We start from the raw sequence: 21,631 nt of genomic DNA on the forward strand, positions 1-21,631 counted from the left end.
TCCATCAAACATGTCGATTTTAGAGGACTTCGAAAGGTCGACCTTTAAACTGAAGTCATGTTGCAACCTTAACTAAAGTGGTGTGGCAGAGCCACTATAATGATCTAATAAACTTTTGATTCAAACCAGAACACCTAATAGGATCAAGCCCTGCAACATATACACTGGGAACACTTCATCCAACAATGAAATACAGCCATCTCTGGGCTGAACGTGGTAGCTTTAAAAGAGTGACAATACTCAATATTTCAGGACAGAGAGTTACAAAGATCTTAATTCAGAAGAATATGGGGTAGGCAAAAAAAAAACTGTTAGGCAAATAGAATTTATCCAGAATGCTGTGACCAATCCTTCTATTCTTGTGAAAAGTAACATGGTTTTATTATTCTATAAACTACCAACACCTCAGTTTTACATTTTATACAATCTGAAAAATGAGACACTCATTAGCATGATGCTGCATATCTCCATGCTTGGACACTGTTTCAGAACTGACCAAGAGATTATTGTCACCTATTACTGACATACTTAAGAAAAAAAGAACAGCATTAGGGAAGAAAAAAGTTCAGTAATAAAGTTGTCATAGCTATATAAGCACATTTTAGAAAGGGAAGCATCATTGAATCCATAAAATTAAACAAGACACAATCAGGAGGGTTTGTAAAAACACACATGGGGCTTCTGAGATTGGGAAGGTGGCTGGATTTTCTGTGTTTATAAGTACAGTATTTTTATAGGGCTGATATGGCTTTGGTGGGTTTTTTCCTATTCTGAAATATTTTTACAGTGTATGGAGGACCAAATCCTGCACTGGGATATGCATGTACAGCTCCAGCACAATCTGACTTTAGATCATATTACTTATATATATTGGTTTAGATTGTATTTAAACACACTTACATATACACAGACTATATGTGTATATGTACATATGTGTATATGTATATGTGTGTATATATATATACACACACACACACATAATTCAACCCTTCTGCTGCCTCTCTTGACAGAGTTTTTAAAAATCTACATCGATGGGGTGTTCAAGCAGCTGAATTTGGAGCTCTGTAATCAAGACAATCATGGTTTTTCTAATGCACCATTATCTTTTTCTTTAAAAATTTACTTTGGAAATGCACTCATTTTCTCTAGTGAAATCACAGCTGCTCATTGCCTCTTCACTGTGTTTTTTAAATCCATGCTTTGGAGGCTTCTGTAATTGTTTTTTTTTTCTTTAAGAAGAAACAAACCTATTAAAGGGCCAGATCCTCAGGGGTTGTAAATCAGCATATTAGACTGAGTGAGGATTTGGCTCAGAGCATTTAATTGGCGTACTTTCTTTAAGCCAGGTCTGGAAAGAATGGACATAACTGTATTCATTTAAACTTTGGGTAGATCTACTCTGCATCTGGGAGCATGCTTCCCAATGAGGGTAGACAGACACACACTAGCTGTATTAGCGCTAGCACCCTGAAAAATAGCAGTATAGCTGGGGTAGCATGGACAGCATCTTGGGCTAGGCACCTAAGAACAAAGCCGTACAGACCCTCTGAGTATGTATATAGGTAGCTAGCTCAAGTCACAGGCTGTGCTACTCCCAGCTACTGCTATTTTTAGGTAGAGCCTTTGTCTACCCACACTGGGAAGCATGCTCCCAGACCCAGTGTATGCATACACTTTGAGTGTCACAAAAAGCGAAGCAAATGGCACCAGGCTATGGTGAGAAAATATAAAGGAAAATACTTCAACAAGATTCTCAAGAACAAGTGCTCAAGTACATAAAAAAAATACTTTCACTTTCCACAGAATTCTAACCATGAGTTTACTGTTCACGGGGACAGCAAATGTTAAGCTAATGGGTGAGAATATTCACAGAAAGTGAATTTTGAACCCACAAATACAAGTATTGGCACCATAATCTGATTCTAAGAGTTCCGCTCATTCAGCTGAGGAGCAGAAACAATGACCCAGACCTATGAATCCAGGCTCAGCTAAGCAAAACAACACAGTTCAGCTTTTGAGACCTGAAGATGGAGAAGGAACTGCTCATGAACAATCCAGAGGTCATCCACAGAACATACTCGCTGCATAATTTTGATTAAACAATAAATGTGAAAAAAGCATAAGATACAAATTAATAATTTGTGATCAGAAAAACCGACTAAATTCAAATACATTATTCACTGATGCACACGGGGGCCCATGGCTGGCCTTAGGGGTGGGCCACCCAGGCAACTGCCCAGGGGCGCCATGGTCAAGGGGGCACCGTGTGACAGCAAAGAGGTGTTTGCTGCTGGTGTATAGTCAGAAACTGCTCCCGACTGGCAGGGGAGCACCGGGTGAAGGGGTGCCCAGATTTCTCCCTGATTCCTCCCGGCAGAGGAACATGGGAGGCAAGCGGTGATCCACAGATACTGCTCCCGCCTTCAATGTTCCTGCTGCTCTCCTGCCCTGCACTTACGCAGCCCAGGTAGGGAAAGCAACCTGGATGCAGGGAGCCCTGACATTGTTCTTCATTCCCAGCTCACAGCCCCCAAGGGGTACACAGAAGAGCAGCGATGGGAGTGTGGGGGGGGAGGAGCAAGTAGTAATGCCAGCTGCTCTGTGCATTAGGGTTGCCAACTTTCTAATCACACAAAACCAAACACCGTTATCCTGCCCCCTGCCTCGCCCCTTCTCTGAGGCCCTGCCCCGCACTCACTCCATTCCCCTTCCCTCTGTCGTTTACACTCCCCCACCCTCACTCACTCATTTTCACCGGGCTGGGGCTAAGGGTTGGGGTGCAGGAGGGGGTGAGGGCTCCCACTGGGGGTGCAGGCTCTGGGGTGGGGCCAGAAATGAGGGGCTCAGGGTGCAGGAGGAGGTTTCAGGGTGGGGGATGGACCGAGGCGTTCGGAGTGTGGGAGGTGACTCTGGGCTAAGGCAGAGGTTTGGGGTACAGGCTCCAGAAGGGAGCTTGGCTGTGGGAGGGGGCTTAGGACTAGGGCAGGAGTTGGGGTGCAGGAGGGGCTGAGGGCTCTGGGTGGCAATCTGCTCCATCCAAATAATTGCAACAGATTGCACATCACCCCTCATGCACAAGGAGCAATCCCAGAGAGTTTCCTGCTCGGGCTGTGCATTCTGCACAGCCCCAGGCCAGGGCTTTGGTATAAATGCCACAATCTGGCCCAAAGGGCCAAAATCTGCTCTCACTTACACTGGTAAAAGTCCAGAATAACACCACTAACTTCAGTGGAATTCTGCTGGATTTACACCAGTAGATGCTGGTTTTGCTCCAGAAAGATGTTTGGTTTTACATGCCAGTCATTTAATTCTTTGTTCAGTTTTTACTAGTATGGGACATGATCCTGTATGGTGCTAAACCCTTTCATTAGAATTAAGGGCTTGATTGTGATCTCCCTTGCCCTGCTCTTTCACCAGCACAAATCCAGGGACTACAATGGAGATACTCCTGATTTACACCAACATCAGGCCAGAAAACGAGATGATCAGCATCTTCAGCTCTGAGGATTAGGCCAGGATTTGTTTAAGAGAAACTGATATGGGGTTGAAAAGTCTGAGCAGTAGTTACATAAGCCACTGATCTGCTTCAATTTCCTTCTCACGTGCCAACAACAACAGGGAAATTTGCTTTCTGAATCAAACCTGTAAATGAAAATGGTAAATGTATTCAAGCAGCAGTCAATGAACAGGACTCCTGCCAGATTCAAGGCAGTACATGCATTCACTCATTGTCATCTGCACAGCAGCCAGATTAAATCTGTCTCTGTTATTTAGTGAAATTTTGGCATGCTACATAGAAATGAGGAGAAAGTTTTCAGAGCTTTCGTTTGGTTGACGACACCTCCACTGCCATCCTCTCCCTCACCGTCTACTCGCTATTATCTTTCTCCTCTCCCCCTTCTTCCTGTCTTTCATCAACTCCTCCCATCTCCTTACTCAGTTGAATTCTACCACCTTAAAAGATAAGGATGAGCCAAGCTTGAAACACACTGGCAGATGTGGGAAGCTTGCACTACAACGGCCCAGACTGCGTTCTGGGGTTCAAAAGCGTACTTAATTCCACAACTTTTCAACAGGAGGGGATGGATAACCCAGTGGTTTGAATCCTAATCTGGGATTTTGGAGACTCAGGTTCAATTCCTTGCTCTGTCCCAGTCTTCCTGTAGGAATTGGGAAAGATATTTAGGCACTTAAAGATGCAGCTAGGCACCTAGTAGGATTTTGTAAGTGCCTAATTCTTATAAGTATGAGGTCTTGAGTGTAGTATAAATGTGCAGGGAGATTATATTAACATTTGTGATTAGACTAAAAAGTACAAATATTTTAACATATCTTGTGAGTATAATAACAAACTACATATATGCAATTTGCATTTATTTTAATTGAATACTACACTAACTGGATAAAGAGACATAAACATAGGGAGAGAAACTAAAGTGAACGAATAAATGGTAAATTAAACTGACTATATCTGAACAAGTGTATCAGAAACTAGTGGTATATCTAATTTCAAAAATTTATGTTCTCTCTACAAATCTGCTAGTAATTCCATTTGCTTTATCAGATTTTTGTAGATGTCACAAAATGCTAGTACCAGCTGTCACACATATAATCAGAAAGGGGGAGTTAAGAAAGGAGCATTTTCAATTCTTTAAAGACCATGTGGGAGAGCCAGTTGAAAAAACAAACAAACAGAATTTCTGTCCCACAGGAAATTCTAATAGTTTGAAATTTGAATCAGGAAAAAAAGTCAGTATCAAAATTTTTCATTAAATGGAATATTAAATTGATTTGGAAATGTCATTTGACATTTTCCATAACAGTGCAATGCTTTGCTATTCCTCAGTCACAATATTTAGTTTTGGTTTGTTGAACCAAATCAAAATACTTCACTTCAATTTAATACAAACATTAATCTGTGCCTATCTGAGCTTCCACTGTGCTTCATGGGAGTTTACGTGCCTCACGCTCCCATTCTCCTGTGTGGGCTGGGATCCCCATTTAGACTACAACTTCCAGGGTGCACCTTGATCATGTGATTTCCACAATGTACCACTGTGGTTTAACTGGGATGGAGATGTAGTCCATCCAGGGAGCCTAGAGAGGAGAATGGTGGCCTGAGGCATTTGAATTACAACTTCCTTGAGGCAATGACACAGCTCAGACAGACACAGATTAATAACAAACCAGCCTCCTTGTTTTGTTTTTATTTGGGTTGACAAACCAAAGTATTTCAATTCAGGGTCAATTAAACTCAAAACAAAAATACTTCATTTTGATTTTCCCAATGGAAAACTGCAAAAATTTCAACAAAAATCAGAATTTTCTGGCAGATAACCCCAACCACCCACATTTCAGTGGAAGATTCCTAACCCGCTCTACTTTCAGCCTGATTCTCAGTCACCCTAAAGCAGTGGTTCTCAAACTTATTTGATCATGCCCCCTTTCTTTGTGTCTAGAAATGTATGCCCCTCCCTCACTCCACACAAGTACATATACCAATAAAAAAAATTAAAAATCAACATGCAACTCACCTAATATAAAAAAAACCAATAAGGCATTGATTCAAACAGAGCCGTTTAAGTATCTAGTATGTAGCTCTCCAGCCACCCAACTCTGATGGCAATGCCGTCACCAGAAGCAGTGCAGAAGTAAGGGTGGCAATGCCATACCATGCCACTCTTACTTCTGCACTGCTGCTGGCAGCGGTGCTGTCTTCGGAGCTAGGAGCTTAACCAGCAGCTGCCGCTCTCCACTCTGCCTTCTCATGCTCTCCAGTTTGAGAGCCTCCTCCCTAAAGCCACTTTACACCACTCTGCCAGTGAAGAAGGGCTTGAAAGTGGGCACAAAGGATATTTACATTCATTTTAAAGGCCTTTTACACTGGCAGAGTGGTGTACAGTGGCTTTAGTGTAAGTGAGAATCAGGCCCTTAGAAGCCAACCTTGGAAAGCAGAGAGAGTTTCTGAAGTGCCTGTTAATCTGATAAAGAGAATATATTGCTGATCTTGCAAGGAACAAATGGGAGTTAAAGCATCAGTCTGCACTAACAATCAACACACTCATGAGGGGTTTTCATAGCTATAGCTAATGGAAGGGAAAGGCTTATTTACTTTTCAAATCTTTTCTTTGACAACCCAAACCAAGAGCAGTGGCATTTCTCAGCAGAACTGCCGCTCCCTCCAGTGTGGGATTACAATGTTTACCTCCTCAGGGACTGAAGAGAAGCCCTCCCATTGCTACTGTTATGCCAGCCCCTAATACTCAATGTTAGTCTTGCCTGCCTGGTATATGACATCAGCAGGCTCAAGGGAGCTGTGGAAAACTCATCAGTTTGGCTCTTTGCATCAGGAAAACAAAGCTGGAACACTTCACCATACTTTCAAATGAGAGCAACTGATCTCTGGATCTCCTCTGATAAGGCTGCCCTTGACTTCTGCAATTCATAGATTCCAAGGCCAGAAAGGAATATCATTATAGGGTTGCCAACCCTCCGGGATTGTCCTGAAGTCTCCAGGAATTAAAGGTTAATCTTTAATTAAAGATTATGTCATATGATGAAACGTCCAGGAATACATCCAACCAAAATGGGCAACCCTACATTGTGATCATCTGGTCTGACCTCCTGTATAACACAGGCCATAGAACTTCCCCAAAATAATTCCTACACCATGTCCTTTAAAAAAAAATCCAGTCTTGATTTGAAAATGTATTAAGGGAAGGCCCATCCTTGGAATAATCTATGGTTCGTCCAGGGCTCTTATGGTGTTCTCCTCTTGATTACTGCATATAGAAGATGTAAAGTGCCAGTACCACACACAGCTCTCATTTACACTAGAAACCATACTTTAGTTCAGTAGAGCCCAGTCTGCTGCTATTGACTTCAATGGCAAAATACCCAAGGCCTATTCTCCATTATCTTTCTCCATGTTTAGTCATTTTCAACAGAAGGCAGTGGATGTACAATGCTGCAGTTCTGATGTGGTAGTGTTTTACAGCCTTTTTGCACTAGTGTGAATGAATAGACATGGTACAAAGCAGTGGGTGTATCAAAAGTCTAGATTGACCAAGAGCAGAATGTAGCTCATATTCTTCACAATTCACTTGCTGTCATCACCATGGGCAAAGAAAGATTGTGGCAAAGTAAGTGGACTATACACCAAGTTGTATATTTTCATCAAAGTAATTTTGACATAAATGGCTTTTCACCAAAACTGAATTTTTGATGGCAAACTTCATTTGATTACATTTTCCATTTTGTGGGGAAAATGAGCATTTTTACCAGAATCTGAAATTCTTTTTACCAGAAGGTGTTTTCAAAACAGATTTCTTAAGCCAAAATACAAACAAGTTTTCAAAAACATTTTTCAATTTTCGGTTTGTTTTTCCATAAACAAAAAACAAACCCATTTTTATTGGAAATTTTAACAAAAATGGAAAAAAGGATTTTTCAACCAGCTCTACTGTATTATGATATAAATGAAAACATTTATTGAAATCCTGAAGTTATATGGAAATTCCCATCAACAGATGCTTAACACTAACTTGATAATACAGCTGCAAACTATCATGCTTCCATGTCGCATCTGGGTTCTGGACACACATTTCTGAGCACAAAGGATGATCATTTAAAGCCCAATTGTGGCTTTTAGTCACTGGCCTAAGTAGAAAGTGGTGTGGAACTGCACCACCCTGAAGCAGAAGGGATTGGGCACCTGGCCAGAATGGGTGGAGGAACAGGATCATGGCCCCACCTCCTCCCTCTTCCCTTTGGGATGATTTGCACCACCAATGTGCACAGAGGAAGCAATCTCTCTGTTCTTCTAAATTCAGGGACTTATTGTCCTGGTCCTTCTTGAAAGCTTCTAATGTCCCACCTCTGACCCACTGAGAGTACTCTGCTCTCCCACCCAAGAACTGGGGACAATCTGGCCCTTATTAGGGTGGGTGATGTGTTAAGGTCTTGATTCTAACCACATATTGTGCATAATTGGTATACATGACCCCACACATGCATAGCACCAAAAGGTGAAATTCTCTATGAATCTGAGACATTAACATCAGCCTGTGCACTGAACAGTTGCTGCCATGGGACACTGCAGCCTTTTAGAAAGAGTTACTGTAGGTCATGTAGCATATCCAGTTAATCTGTTCTGGAAGATGAAAGTGAGCCATAAACTGAGTAACATTTGGGAGATTTCAGCCATAGGCACCGATTCCACGCACACTCTTGCCTGAAACTGTCATATTTGGAGCACAATATCTTCTATAGTCACAACCCCCTTCCCACCAATGCAGCTGCGTCACTATAGCGCTCAGTGAGGACGCTACCTACGCCAACGGGAGACTTTCTCCTATCCGCATAGGCACTCCACCATCCTGAGAGGCAGTAGCTATGTCGATGAGAGAAGCCCTCCCAGCAACATAACACGGGTATAATGCGTCACTCAGGGGGTGTAGATTTTCCAAACCCCGGAATGATGTTATACCAACATAAGTCTGTAGTGTAGACCCAGGCTCCCATGCAAAACCCAGCATTCACATGGATTTGTTCCTCCCCTTGGTGGAATTTGTGCCACCATCCCTTCTTTTCCCCTCCCCGCCCCTACACATGTATCACATACAGCCACATTTTTTTTATCTGTAATAGTGAGATTTAAGTTCTTCCCACTTACACTGTTGTAAATCAGGAGTAACGCCACTGAAGTTAATGGAGTTACAGTCATGTAAAGCAGGTATAAGTGGGAAGAGGGGCAGAGCCATTACATTTGAAAAATTAGTGCAAGGATAATTTCATAAACATTCTTTTGATGTTCTTCATTTTATTTAGCTGTGTCAGAACACCATCCCTAGGAAGACACATTGGAAGGAGCATGAAAATTGTCCTGAAAACTTGAGCCGTGACATGTGGCAATTCCTCTCTGTGCAGGGAAAGGCACATTGCATGGTTTTTTCCAAGCAGAGCCTACCTTAGATGACACATCACAGCATAAAAGTCAGTGCATGGGGGAGGTCTGAAAAGACCATGTGCTACCAGGGCTGGCTCCAGGCACCAGTGTAGCAAGCAGGTGCTTGGGGCGGCCAATTCAAAGGGATGGCATGCCATCCAGTATCAAGGCGGGTTGTCCAGGTCTTTGGTGGAAATTTGGCGGCGGGTACCTCATTCCTGCTCTTCCTCTTTGAGCTGCCGCCAAAGAGGAAGGGAGGGAGGACCCGCCGCCGAAGAAGCAGCTTGATTGAGCTGCCGCCAAAGTGCTGCCACTCGTCTTTTTTTGTTTGTTTGTTTTTTTGTTTTGCCTCTTGGGGCAGCAGAAAAGCTGGAGTCTGCTCTGCATGCCACAAGATCTTTCAGTTTTAGCTGCTAAATCTGGCAGGGCATTCCTATGAGGGGTCCTCAAGTAACATATGCCTTATACCACAAGTGTTGTCAGGTAAAGCATCCTCAACCCCTATATTTCACATCATTAAAGATGCACTCCTTTGTCTCATAGTCATATGACTATTTCCACTGATGTCAATGGAAAGTCACATAAGTAAGGGTTGCAGGACTGAAGCCTGCCCTTACAATACACTTCTAGATTTCCAAACCCATGGCACTGTTTTCAAAATAACCACCTGAGGTGGAAAAAAAAAGAGTAGGGGAAATCTAAGATGGGTAAATGTCAGACAAAGCTTGACATGTGCACGATAACCCTATGGTGTAACAACGTGAGGGGCCCCATAAAGTTTTCAATTGTTATTTGTTTTGGAAAACTTGTATGAGTCATGCATTGGACTTTGCCACTTGTGAGCAATGTATGACCATCCCTATCTTGTTGTAATAAACACTCTGTAGCACTCCACACATCACAGAGTTTCTCCCTCTCCTTCCTCACAGGATACTAACCTCAGTTACTATTTTGGTCCTTGTTATGCTTGATAAAGAAATGGCTAGATTGCATGACTGGAATGAGGCACATGACAGACAACAAAACATGTGAGTAGAAGCCTTCACATGGTCATAAGTGTGGGTGAAACAGTGACCATATTTAGCTGAGATCTGCCACAACCAACTAACAGAACAGTAATCAGCATGAGCAAAGAGATACGTTGTTCAAGGTTACAGTTAGATTATAAACTTCAAGTGGGCAAGAACTACATCTTGTACAGCACCAAGCACAGTCGTTATTCAATAGTAAGTAATAATAATACACTGGCTTTTTCCAGTAATTCTCCTTTTTCACTTAAAAATCAGAATCAAGCAGTTTGTAATTTCAATCACTTTCTAGCAACCCCGGTAGAAAATACTATCGTTTAGATTGAGGAGGGCACTGCCATTCTAAATTCCTCTTTCTTATTGCTTCTAATTTTCTTCGACAAGTTTACCTTTGAGCTGAAACTTCATATGCTTGGTCTCTATCCAAATAAATTTGGGAGGACGGTCAGAGGTGGATTCTGAGGAAAAAATGGTTCCGTTAGTTTTTAGTGAAATAAGTGGGGAAACAAAAATACCTCGTCAATTGAAACAACAAGGAGTCCAGTGGCACCATAAAGACTAACGGTATGTCTTCACTACCGGCCGGATCAGCGGACAGCGATCGACTTCAGCTACGTTATTCACGTAGCTGAAGTTGCATAACTTAGATCAATTCCCCCCACCTCCCGCAGTGTAGACCAGGCTTAACATTTATTTGGGCATAAGCTTTCATGGGTAAAAAACCCATTTCTTACCCACAAAAGCCTATGCCCAAATACCGTAAATCTGTTAGTCTTTAAGGTGCCACCAGACTCACTGTTTCTGTGGATACAGACTAACATGGCTACCCCCTGATACTTGTCAATTTAAGTGGTTCCTTTTTTTTTTTTTGACTGCAGTTGAGCAAGGTACTTAGGCACATGTTTAACTTTAAGCACTTGATTAATCCTATTGACTTCATGTGTTTAAAGCCGGGCACATGCTTCAGTACCTGCTGAATCAGGACCTTTTCTAGCATATCTTGAAAAATTAATGAATGCTAAAACTTCAAATCTGGGCAACGTTCCTGCAAGCCCTCTGCCCTGGGAAGTCCTATTGAAATCAGTAAGTTTTGCATGTGGCAGGCTTGTAGGATTGATATGTATGGCTAGGTCTAGCATACTTGCTAAGTTTCAATTTTTTAAATTGTAGGGTCAAATCATGGGATCACTGATTTCACTGGGAGTAGAATTTGGCCCATAATATTATATGTCTGTGCACATGCAGTAGCTGTAGCAGATCTTTCTATTCTGAAATTCGATCTGCACTGTGCATGCTGCCCCTTCCTCAGCAGATGGGATTTCATATGAAAGTTTGCAGAATTCAAACACTAAAGCAAGTAGTCTGCCAGCAGAGTCAGTTAAGCAAAATGTGTAAATATGCAATTAAAAGTACAGGACTGGATCCCACAAGCATTTACTACAGGCTACGTCATTCAGTACTGGGAGTTGTCCCACTGACTTCAAATGATTGACTCCTTGTATTAAACACGTGGCATTGACTGTATTCGGGATCAAGATTCGGTCTACCCTAACATACATAATTTAATGCAAAAAAAAGTGAATTGATTATGAAAATTCCATTGCCCTACTGCAGTTCCACTTTTACCCCAACTTGTCTGCTGCATGCAAAGACTATTTAAATGCCTCAGTTTGGGGTGAAATTATTTTGCTTAGTATTTTTATTTTTTCTCCCCCTCTGCCTCTTCTCTCTCTCTCTCTCTCTCTCTTTAAGGATATTACAAACCCAACCACCACTTTAATTCAACATTAAAGCTGAAAATGTAAACACACTGAAGTCAGGAAATGATAACACAGACTTCCCTGAATCTGGGGAGCAACATTAAATTTCTCACATTACACAAGTGCACCAATCATGTTGATGATTGTTAATGCCTTTAAAAAAAACATGGATAGTTCAGGCAAAGTAGCCAAATTAGCAAAGCTTCGGGAATCTTTGCTCTGGAATTGCCTGATTTTGTGTGGTTAGGTTCTTAAACTTAAAATTGCATTGAGGTAATGTTTTGCATTTCATTCTCTTTTAAGCTTTCCTGACACAAATATTGGGATCCCATTACATTTTACAATCTAAGCATGGTGAGGCCAGGTCAGCCATTGTGCGTGAAACCACCAAGGACCAACTACTTACTAGAGGAAGTGGTGTTAGTGTTTCAGTAAGCAGAACTGCCATAGGTAGCTCTTCAGTAGGGAGCATGAAGTCAGTGCTGATCTGGCCCCACAGTATGGTGGCTCAAAATCAAGCCATAGATATTTTAGCAAACTTCTCTGTTGGATTTCAGTGAGGAATTCTGCATTAAAATCATGGCGACAATGTTGTGCTACTAGAAATAGCGTCTTTCAGGTAAGATGTATGTAGTATCTGACTCTGAGTCTTCTAGACTACCTTGGGTCATTAAATATGTACAAATTCCAATTTATGTAGGTACTTTTGCCTGTCTAAATTCTTCCTGCCATTTTAATTGGATAGTTTCCTTCCTTATTTTCTATTGTAACATTATTGGAAGTCCACAGGTAGCATTATTGCAGATAATGCTAATGGGGTGGAGGGAGCGGTGCTGAAAATCACAGTGTAGACACACCCAATGTGTACATATTCAGCCCTGGTGTGAGTGGACACAACTCCAAACACATTAGTGAGCTTACAACAGTTTAAAGTAAATCCTAGCATTTCTTTTAAACAATCTAACCCGATTCCGCACCACCACTTTTCCTAGTTGTAAAAAAACCAGTCTCATTTTCACGCCACAGAAAAATCTTTACTGGATGTCTTTTTGTTTACTTCAGAGTTTTCAAAGTGCTTTTGATGTTTGAAAGAAAAAAAATCTCCTGAACTTAAGTTTTTACTTAAACAAGTTGATTAGTAAAAGGAAAAAAATAAGTTAAGGCAATATGGAAAAATAGGGCGATACCATTTCTTTGTTTTCTCTTATTTACTTTTGAATCAAAACTACCTTTAATAAAATGGCTCATTAAATGTATTGTAACATTTCCATTGCAGCTTGTTGTTTTTGTCAGTGTGTATCAATGCCACCATGGAAACAGCACAAACTTGCTGAAATACATGTAGCATACATATGAACACAGATCTTTCCACACCTTTTCATTTCTATTCAGTATTTCAACCACAAAGTGGCGCTATTGCAAAAGCTAACAGTTAGTGGGCAAACCCTCATTCCCTCCTTTTCTAATCACCCAAGATATAGGTAAACCCAATGAAATATTGACTTTAGCTACCCTTTTATTTACTAAAGTGCATCTCATATGTATATAAATGCCATAATAAATATACTGTTTTACTGTGTAATACCAAAATTAAATAACTAGAGATACATGTTTAAAAATAATTTCTGTATATGTGTGTAAGTGTTTGAAGGCTCACCCAGGCCTAAACTGAACATATCAATGCTTTAGCGATCAGCACAATTTAAAACCACAAAATAAATATCACAATTACTTTCCATGGCATGTACATAGTAATATTTGTAAGTCTTCAAAGTAATCTCATTTATATTTTAAGGACTGAACTGAGTATCAGTTTAATGAAGAATTATCATGTCAGTACTTCTGAAATAACTGTTACCTTTAAAACAAATCAATCATTTTCATAGGTAACCATTCTACTCTTTGACTCTATTAGCAATAGTTTTACATAATATTGAAAGTTATAGAGGACCCACTTGTCGTTCTAAGGATTATGGTGAAAATGTAGAATAAATGAACATAAACACATGCAAAAGTGGATAGAAAAATATGTCCGGAGTAGTTTTGAACCCTTTAAGGGAAAGTTTGGGAAACTGAAAGTAATGAACATATCTTCACTTCCTCTAGCTGTGAAAATAAATACCCAGTCTACAATGCTTTTTACAGAGCACACATATTTGGCAAGATTAAGGTGCCACATCTCAAATTACAAGGCGTGTTGTTGGCATGCAGACACAAGTACAGAGCAAAACCCCTCAAGTTGTGCACAATGCATGGTTCTGGTTGGTTTACCTCCCATCAGAGGTAGCCAGCCCCTCTATGCAGAAATCATTTACTTGTAGCCTACTTGTTTCCCTTCTTTTTGCTGGACTGGCTGCAATAGCGAAGTTCCCGGCTCTGGGCTGTCTTCAGAAACTTAACCCTTTGACTGCTGCTGCTGGAGCATAGTACTGGCCTGCCACAGGAAAGATTTCTATTGTTGGCTCTTCAGGAGATTAAAAAGGCACCCCGGTCTGACTTCACTGTGTGTATGAGGGGGAAGAGAATTTACATCTGACTCCACTTTTTGTTACAAAGGCTCTAAAAAAAGTCTCGATGGAAGTTCTGCAGACAGGCAAAGTGTGAAGAAGAAAACGCGTTAGAGTTGCTCAGCCTTTAAGCTACGTGTGGATTGTGAGAGCAGCAAATTTTAGAAGAATATTCTTAGGAGGCATCGGTGGAAGATTGCACTTTTTCCCTCTGAGCCTGAGCATTCAGATGTGACAATCAGCTCAGGCAGTGATGATGATATAAGACAGGTACACTGTGTATAGTACAGAGGTCCCCAATGGTGTTATTTTACTGATGATGATAGTAATATTTAAAAAACAAAAATTTTCAATGTACAGCTGAAAATAGATCCCTAAAACGTGACAAGTCTCCAGCTAGATTTAAAGGTTGAAAGGGGACTAGAAAGATGCTCTGAGGGCATGAGAGGTGAAATCACACTATACAAAACAAGGAGGAAATTTGTTTGCTTGAATAAGGAAATAATATAAAACACAATCTCGTAGAACTGAGATTCTTGAAGGAAATGTCTTCCCCAGAAGAGTGCGAGCGCCAAACAAACGGTTTTGTGTGCCCCCTTGAGTTGGGTTATGACTTGCTCAAATTATACTTGAATCAAACAGAAAAGAAAGATGACATAACCATTTAAATTTAGAGAGAGACTATTAGAGGCGCGCAGCTAAAATTATCAACGATCGCTGTGAGCGATCACTCTAAATAAAAAAGTTTGGAAACCAGTCACTGCTGACGGCTGATGAACTTTCCATGTTTTTGGCACCACCCGGTCCTTTTCTTAATGGATTAATCTACAAATCAAAACGTGAGGAATATCTGGTCAGGAATCCACCCCTGGGTTCTCTTCCTACAAACGAATATTGCTTCCAAATTTGGGGGGGGGGGGTACTCGGCTGACAAAAATGCTAACCGACTAACCAACCCAGCAGGTTTAAAATTTGCAGTTAAATAAAAGAGAGGGAGGGAGAAAGGCTTATTAGAAAGTACTTCCTTCTGCTTTTCTTTTTCACCTGTTTTATGTGCCCTTTAATGACTTCTGACCGTGGGTAAGAATAGCAACACGTGTAAACAGTTTGACCAGGGTGCGTGCGCGCTGGAGAGAGGGTGGATCATTACAGTGCTAATGCATAGCCATTTGAGCTATAAAATACTTCTCTTCTGAGAATCGTATTTAGAAAGAGATGTTTATGATTTAACAAAGGAATTCTGTAAAGCGTTCCCTGGTGCTGACACTGTTCTTAATAGGAGGAGATCCTGTTAGGAGGGGGATAAAATGATCAACGGGTCTTTTAAATTGTGCTTCTTTAAAACACACACCGGGGAAATACCTTTATGGGGGATTGTTCGTTTGCAAATAAAAAAAGGGCTCCATGTGCTGACTTTCCCTGCCAGGCAGCGTTATTGGAAAGGGTAGGTAGGGAAGGCAGAGTGTGGCAATAAAGGGGTTAATCCGCAGAGCACAGAGCCATCTGGCTGAGCTGGTTTGTTATAATCGAGCAGATTATGTTCACGGGACTCAGAGTTTAAGGCTCCTCTCCCATAGAGCAACTCTGCACAGCCCAAGCAAACCAACTTTGGGACTTTGAATGAACATATTTACATCAACCTCTCTCTTCATGTCGACTTTTCTGGAAACATTCACACGGATGCCATGGTTACTCCTACCACGGTAAGGGAAATATGACATTTTCTAATAGGGTCGTGAAGGGGGGGGGTCTTTAAAATCTGAATCGAGTGGGGGTCTTGTTGAAAGATCTGTCCCACCCTCTAGAGCCTGTCTCAGTGCGTTCACCCCCCAGACCTTTCTTTAGTCTGGAGACTCCTCGCTCGCTGCTCTCCACAGCCGGCGGTTCAGGTCCGCGGCAGGGAAGCAGCCGTGGGGTCACGGGTGCTAAAGGAATCCGATTTAAGAGGCAAAAGCAAGGAAGACTCGTGGCTTTATTTTAAGAGGGGAACCAGCCCCTTCAGATACAACAAAAAGGTTGCAAAGCCGGAGCGGGGAATGCAAGGATCAGCTTCAGCACACTTGCCCCGAGGGAAAGGTAGAGCCCCTGACAAGCAAAGTCAGAATTCCCAGTTCACAGACCTCGCCTCGCTCAGGTAACTAACTTCGCTGGCGCTTTTTCTTCTGCCAGACACGAAGCGCCTATGCATGACCTTTTAAAACTACCCCCACGTTCCCTTCAAACCCCACCACTAAATTTTCTGGAAGGGCCTGGAGATCAAAGGATTATCTGCACATCTGTGTCTAGGTGAACTGATACATTCACTTGGCGTTGGCAAGGCAGGAAACCTAGTCCGACACCGTGCGATTTCTCGTCTTTGGAAAGTGCCTTCTAGGAATGTAGCAGGCAGCCACACACGCACAGAGAGGGAAATAAAAGCAGCTTCTCAACCAAACAGCTGAATCGAAGCTTAGAAAGTCAGTTACTGGCGAGGGTTGGGTTGTGGGGATTTTTTGGGGTTTTTTTGGTTGGTTTGTTTGGGGTTTTTTGGGGGGGAGGGGGGAAGAGACAAACATTTGCCTTCTCTCTTGCTCTAGAAATATGCTGTATCTAGAGAGGAATAGTTGGGGTTGCATTAGGCTACTACGAGGGCATTGTCTGATTCCCATATTGCAAACCAGTGATGTAGAGACGAGGACCTTTTCAATAGACAGAGATGTGCGAGATATGCTCCGCTCTGTTCCTATCAGCTCTCCGAGACAGTCCCCTTTGCTGCTAGGCTCGCGTGAAGCGTGCAAATAGCCTGTGAAGTTTGCCCTAACGCTGTGCCTACCGACAAGTGCCCTGACGAAAACCAGCCCTCCTAGGCTCAGCCGTACCTGCTCTGTGTATCAGAAAGTGAAGGGTGACAGACTGCAACTCCTGCCAAAGGTGTCAGCAACAGCCGACGGCAAACAACCCCGGTCCCCACGCTTGTGGCACAATGGACAAAAGCAGCCGAGAGGCGAGCGAGTGAGGAGTGATTCCAGCTGCCTGTAGTAGGAAGGCTGGTCTCGGATACACACGTGTCCGTATCAGGAGCGCTGGGTGTGCGAGAGAAAGGGGGCGAGGGGGGAAGATAGGTATGAATGTGGGGAGGAGTGTGTAGGGAAGTGGGGCTGTATCAGTGGGGCTAGGGAATGGGTGCGTGGCGTGGTAGGCTTCTGAGGTTAGGGATGTGGGGTTTGTTGTTGTTTTTTTGCTGGGGGGATTAAGTGGGGCGTGTGTAAAAGGATTATGCCAGAGGAGAGGGAAGGTTTATGTATTTGGTGCACATGACAGGTGAGGGGTGCAAGAGGGAACACAGCTGGGTGGGTGGGAAATCACGGGTGTGTTTGGGAGACCTTAAGGGAAAGTAAACATGGGGGGGGGGAGAGAGAGAAGAAAGGGTGTGGACTGGGGACAGGGTGGGGGTGTGTGAAGTTTTTGGGGTTGGTGGGGGGGGTGGCAGGTGCTGTAGTGGAGGCATGAGATGTATGGGTGGAGGGGAAAGGGCAGAAGGCTGTGTGTTTGGGGAGGACAGGCAGCTAAGGAATGCCTGTGTGGGGTCTAAAATGAGGCCTGTAGGATTCTGTTGAGGGGGAGGAGTCTGGGTATGGAAGGTAGGGGCCCTGCGGAGGCAGAGAGAGCTTCAGGGACTGGGGGGCTGGAAAGGAAAGGAAAGGGTATGCAGGGCGGGGATTGTGGGTGAGTGTGGGGGAAGATCAAGGGAACTGCAAAGGTGTATGGGGAGGGAAGAGCCCAGAGTCTGCAGGGCAGGTGGCCAGGGGTCATGGGTGAGGGAGGTCAGGAGGCTGGTGGAGCCAGAAGAAGTTAGTGTGTGGTTGTGAGGCAGGGTTGGAGTAAAAGGTGGGAGTGGGGATTGGAAGGGGGGGATGAGCTAATGGGGATTATGTGGGTGGGATGAAGTGTGAAGGGAGGGTAAAGATGTGGTGGGGTTTGAGGCATGTGGATGTAGGTGGGAGGATGGGGGGGCTGTAAAGGGGGTGTAGATGGGGGAATGCGTGGGGTTCATGTGAAGGGCAGGTGAGGGGCACAAACACAAGGTGTAGTTTTAGAGGAGAGATGGGGTATGGAAGTGAGAAACACTGTAGGAGGAGGGAGAGCAAAGTGCAGGGGTATATAATCATGGGGGTGTAAGGAGTGAGGTAATGTGTGGGGTGCATAAGGGAATTCGGCAGAAGAGGAAAAAGATGCATGTTTATGGGGAGGTAGGAAGCATATGTGGAGGAGGGGAGTGTGGTATGGGGGAACATAAGGCACATGGGGGCAAAGTGTGACAAAAGGAATGGCTATAGAGTTGTATGTGTTGGAGGTTAGTGTGAATTCAGGGCTGGGTAAGGGGAGTGTGATTGTTTGAAGGGGGGATTGAGGTATAAGGTGTGGGTGTAATGGGAGAAAGGGGGGCAGGTAAAGGGATGAAAGGGAATGGTACACTAGCAGAGAAACAGGCTATAATGTATTAGCACTATGGAGGTGGGGGCTGTAAGGTGCGGGGAGCAGAGGAAGTAGGAGGGCTGGCTGTGTGGAGGGGTAGTTAAGGGATAAGTCTGAGGGGAGTCAGGAGTGGGAGTAGAGTGTGTGGTATTATGGGAAGGCAAGGGGTGTTTGGTAGGGGCATAGATTACATTCAGGGGAAGAGGAAAGGGGATGTTGGAAATAGTTAAGGAGTGAGTGATGAGGAGGCCCATGTATTTGTGTGAGGGATTCAGGAATAGGGTTGTCTCTCTGGGAAGTATGGAGGGATGGTGACAGGTTATGGCATGAGAGTGGGGAGCGGCATTATGGATGTTTGAGTGAAGGAAAGGGCTATTCAAGGAAGGATAAATAAAAGTTGTGGTGGGGAGGGAAGAGGGTCAGGATGTGTGAGGGTTCATGGCTAGTGTGGAGGTGTGTGGGAGCAGGCACATGGGGAGAGCTTTGGGGTGGATGGAGTGTGTGTGGTGAGGAATAGGAATGAGTGTGGGGGCAGGGGGGTCTGGGCTAACTGCAGGGCAGTATGGCTGTAGGTGTAGAAGATGTTGTGTAAGGGTGTGGGAGGTTACATATGCCTGCGTGGCAGTGTGAGTAGCTTTTGGGTGTGTCTGTTTGGTGTAGGGGAGAGGGTATGGGAAGGGTAGATGAATTCTTGTTGCAGGTGGACACAGGTGATGTGGGGGGGGATTGGTAGATGTGATTACTGTTTGTGGGTTGGGTTAGGGATGTGTGGGTATATGGGGATTGCATGGGAGGTGTTTAGATTATCGGCAGAGAGCTTTAGAGGGAAGTGTGTACTGGGGCAGGGAGAGGGTAGTAAATTTGGGGACATGCAAGAGTAGATGAGCTGTGTGTAAGAGCCTGTTATTGAGGGGCTTGTGTCTACTCAAATGTTATAAAGGTGTGTGTGTGAGCAATGCTGTTTGTGTGTGTATTGGGGAGGCTATTGGGAGAGATGTGTGATAGGGTTGCAACATGTCTGAATGTGGGGTTTGGTTGTGTTAGAATAAGGGGGTGTGAGGAGCAGGATAGGTGTTTGTATGGGGTTAGATGATTTTGTGGAGTGAGTAGGGAGAGATGGCTAAACTGAATATGAGTGTGATAGACTGTATGTAGGGCAGAGAAATGTGGAGGGGGAGAGGTGAATTGCAAAGGTGAAGAGCACCATCTCGGTGTACCTGAATGAAGAGCATCTGGCTGAAGTTGAGGACTGAGGCAATGCTGAAGGCAAGAGGGAAACACTGAGGAAGTCTTTCTCCATAACAAGCCTATCCATTTGAGGCATGTGTTCTCAGATTAAGTTGATCTGCAGCCTCGGGGTCCTCTTAGGCACTGTGCTACACTTGGATACTCAGATAACCACAGTGAAAAATGCTGCCCATTTCCATCTGCAGCATTCCATCAGAAGATGGAGTCTGGTATGGTCAGGCAAAGATGTGGCTACTGTGATAGGCTCAAACATAACACCACAGCTTGAATATTGCAGTTATGTGGGCCAGGACCTCAGCTAGCATTGAAGCCAATGTAGTTTTGCTGACTTACACCAGCTGAAAATCTGGCACGCAATAACCAGGAATCCCCATGTCCTGCAAAAGCCCTAGCAACTTCAGGGCTCAGCAAGCCCACTTGGTCAGCAACAAAGCATGCCAGGAAAACATCATCCTGATTAAATACTGTCTGCACTGATTCTCCATTGAACGTGGAGTCCAACTCAGGATCCTTTTTCCTAATTTTCCAAATCCATGCATGGAACTGGTTCTAGATACCTAATAGACCATTTCCCTCTCTGTGTGATCACAAACTCCCATGATCGTTACATCCCACTGGAACAATGAAGCACTTGACCAACAGAGGGAGACTCATGACCACAGGAGACAGACACTCAATAGGAACTGTGCCAAGACTATGGAACTCATTGCCAGATGAAATAAGAGTGACTACAAGTGTGCTGAGCCCACAACTTAGTCCAAACAATCCCACAATAATACCCTTATTTATACCAAAGCTCCTGCTCTATATTCCATAATAATTTAAAAAAACAAACAGCAGCAAACAAATCCATAAGCCTGTCAGAAGAGAAGGGAAACACATTGGTTCCAGGGGTGCAATTGGTGCTGGAGTTTCAGGGGCACACAGGAAAGTGTGGGAGTTTAAGGGTGAGAACATGGGGATACGTATTAACTTTGGCAAATTGCATACACACTTGTGACAAAGCTATTAATCTATATTTGCAAAAGGTGGAATATATTTTCTGTGGGGACGTCTGTGTCCATGTAGAGTAGGGGTAATGTACTTCCCTTTCTGTGAAGGTTAGAGGAGAGGTAAGGGGAGTAATAGTTTGTGGCAGTAGGTGTGTGGATAACAGGGACTGTGGTGTATAGGAGGTGGTTTTGTGTAGGAGGTGTCTATCCACCTATGGTTGTGGGTCTGTCAGTGCAGGATGTGGAATTGGGGAGGGAAGGAAAGGAGGAGGAAGTGTGTGAAGAGTGAATAGTAGGATGTGTATATATGGGGTAGCTGGGGTGTTGAGAATTAGTTGTGTGTGGGAAGGAATGTATAAACCAGAGAGAAAAAGAGAGAGAGACAGCCTTGTGTATACTGCCTCTAGTGTGGCACTGTACTTCCCAGTGAGAGGCCCCAGGAAAGATTGTGCCTGGGGAGAGATTATAAAAGTGGCACCATCCATTCAAATACTACAGCCTACTTCCATTGATGCAGCTACCTGCTGTGTGGGCCACTGCAGTAGGGGGAGGTGCCAGAGTTCTGCGCCTCCCTATCCCTTTTTGTTCTTCTGGGGCACATGATGCCCCAAGGGGAGTTGTCCTTGTACTGTTTCCCAAGCACACTCACCTGTGTTTCCCAATCTGCTCTATAGTGAGGGATTGGGAGTTGTGT

The 21,631-nt window shown here is 43.6% G+C and overlaps 1 protein-coding gene and 1 long non-coding RNA gene across 4 annotated transcripts in view; one reads left to right on the forward strand and one right to left on the reverse strand.

The window, feature by feature from the left end:
• The window catches only part of LOC120380138, a 74,124-nt gene that overhangs the window by 34,182 nt on the left and 18,311 nt on the right, over positions 1–21,631 (reverse strand). For both annotated transcript variants that reach the window (XR_005587636.1, XR_005587637.1), the window contains exon 2: positions 10,365–10,433. This is a non-coding gene — a long non-coding RNA (uncharacterized LOC120380138). The remainder of the gene's footprint in view (positions 1–10,364; positions 10,434–21,631) is intronic.
• Positions 15,416–21,631, forward strand: part of NTF3 (neurotrophin 3) — a 61,933-nt gene continuing 55,717 nt past the window's right edge. Inside the window, exon 1 of one of the 2 annotated variants that reach the window (XR_005587629.1) lies at positions 15,416–15,945. Coding sequence is in view for 1 of the 2 variants with exons in the window: in XM_039497574.1 (XP_039353508.1) it covers positions 15,928–15,945 (18 nt within the window). In the remaining variant the exon portion in view is untranslated. The remainder of the gene's footprint in view (positions 15,946–21,631) is intronic. The other variant, XM_039497574.1, reaches the window with a different exon arrangement.

Source organism: Mauremys reevesii, linkage group 1 (genome assembly GCF_016161935.1).
Source record: "Mauremys reevesii isolate NIE-2019 linkage group 1, ASM1616193v1, whole genome shotgun sequence".
Taxonomy (NCBI): Eukaryota; Metazoa; Chordata; order Testudines; family Geoemydidae; genus Mauremys; species Mauremys reevesii.